This window comes from Urocitellus parryii, chromosome 4 (assembly GCF_045843805.1).
Source record: "Urocitellus parryii isolate mUroPar1 chromosome 4, mUroPar1.hap1, whole genome shotgun sequence".
In the NCBI taxonomy this organism is placed as follows: domain Eukaryota; kingdom Metazoa; phylum Chordata; class Mammalia; order Rodentia; family Sciuridae; genus Urocitellus; species Urocitellus parryii.
The window spans coordinates 199,367,643-199,369,020 of record NC_135534.1 but is presented as its reverse complement, the minus strand read 5'-3'; the positions used below and the strand labels follow the sequence as shown (position 1 = coordinate 199,369,020).

Here is a 1,378-nt window from a genome sequence, read left to right as displayed (position 1 = left end):
TTATACTGAAAATGTTCCTCTAATGAGGATGTTTCTCAAAGCTCCTTTCATATCTTTATTCCTTAGACTATAGATAAAGGGATTCAGCATAGGGGTGACCAGAACGTATAACACAGACACAATGACATCCAGGTCATCAGCATTATTGGATGAGGGCAGAAAATATAGCCCAATAATTGTTCCATAGTACAGAGAAACCACAGAGAGGTGGGAGCCACACGTGGACAAGGCTTTGTAGATCCCCTTGATGGAGGGTCTTCTCAGGATGGTGGCCCCAATGTGGCCATAAGAGACCAGAATGCATATGAATGGCACAGTTATGACCATCGATCCTATAATGAGAATAACCAGCTCATTGATAGAGGTGTCAGAGCTGGACAGCTTAAGTAAAGTGGAAAGGTCACAGAAGAAGTGGTGCAGGATGTTTTCTTTCAGGAAAGAGAGATGGGCTAGGAGGAGGGTGTGTACAAGGGAATTGGTGGAGGATAAAATCCAAGACACAATAACCAGCTGCAAACAGAGATTCTGACTCATCATGGTGGTGTAGTGGAGTGGGTGGCAGATGGCCACGTATCTGTCATAGGCCATTGAGGTCAGAAGGAAGCTGTCAAGACCCCCAAATGACAAGAAAAAATATACTTGGCAAATGCACCCAGCATAGGAGATGGACTGAGTCTGCGTCAGCATGTTCATGAGCATCTTTGGAGCCGTGACTGAGGAGAAAGAGATGTCAGTGAGGGCCAAGTGGCTGAGGAAGAAGTACATGGGGGTATGTAGGCGAGAGTCCAGCCTGATGAGCAGGATGATGAGCAGGTTCCCCAGCACCGTGGTCAGGTACATGCCCAGGAACAGGGCGTAGTACATGCCTTGCTGCTCTGGCTGGATGGGGAGCCCCAGGAGGAGGAACTCGGACACACTGCTCTGATTGTCCCTCCTCATGCTCTTCAAGTTCTCTTTTGCTGGAGATGAAAAAGAGATGGAAATGGGAAAGAATGAGAAGTTATTGTGACTACTACACAATAAAAACATGGCTGTGGACTAGTCAGTATATGCATTTTAATTCAAATATCTCAGGTTTTTCTTCCACACCAGTGAGCTATCGATGGTCAGGACAAAGGACATTTTTGTCCCCCAGGAACCAACACAATATCATTTGGAGAAAACATGAAATATTTTTATCAGATCACATATGCTTCAAACATGAGTAGTCCATGAGTTCATCATGGAAATACGAGTTTATGAAATTATGTTCTAGGCCAGGTGAGTGACCAGCCAATGGAGACCACTGGGAGATGTCTAATCCGATGGCCTCTCTTGCCTTCCTCAGGCCTAAGAAACACTAGACTAAAGCTATATTTCCATGAGTTAGATCAAGATA

General features: G+C 45.1%; 1 protein-coding gene across 1 annotated transcript; it reads right to left on the bottom strand.

Annotated features, from left to right (window-relative positions):
* LOC144254613 (olfactory receptor 1J21-like) lies at positions 1-939 on the bottom strand. The gene has a single exon (XM_077797985.1). The coding sequence runs from the start codon at positions 937-939 to the stop codon at positions 1-3; it is 939 nt and encodes a 312-aa protein (XP_077654111.1).
* Positions 940-1,378: the final 439 nt, after the last annotated feature.

What these genes read in the sequence shown, in the direction of transcription:
- LOC144254613 (XM_077797985.1), bottom strand. Translation starts at nt 939, where the DNA reads ATGAGGAGGGACAATCAGAGCAGTGTGTCCGAGTTCCTCCTCCTGGGG.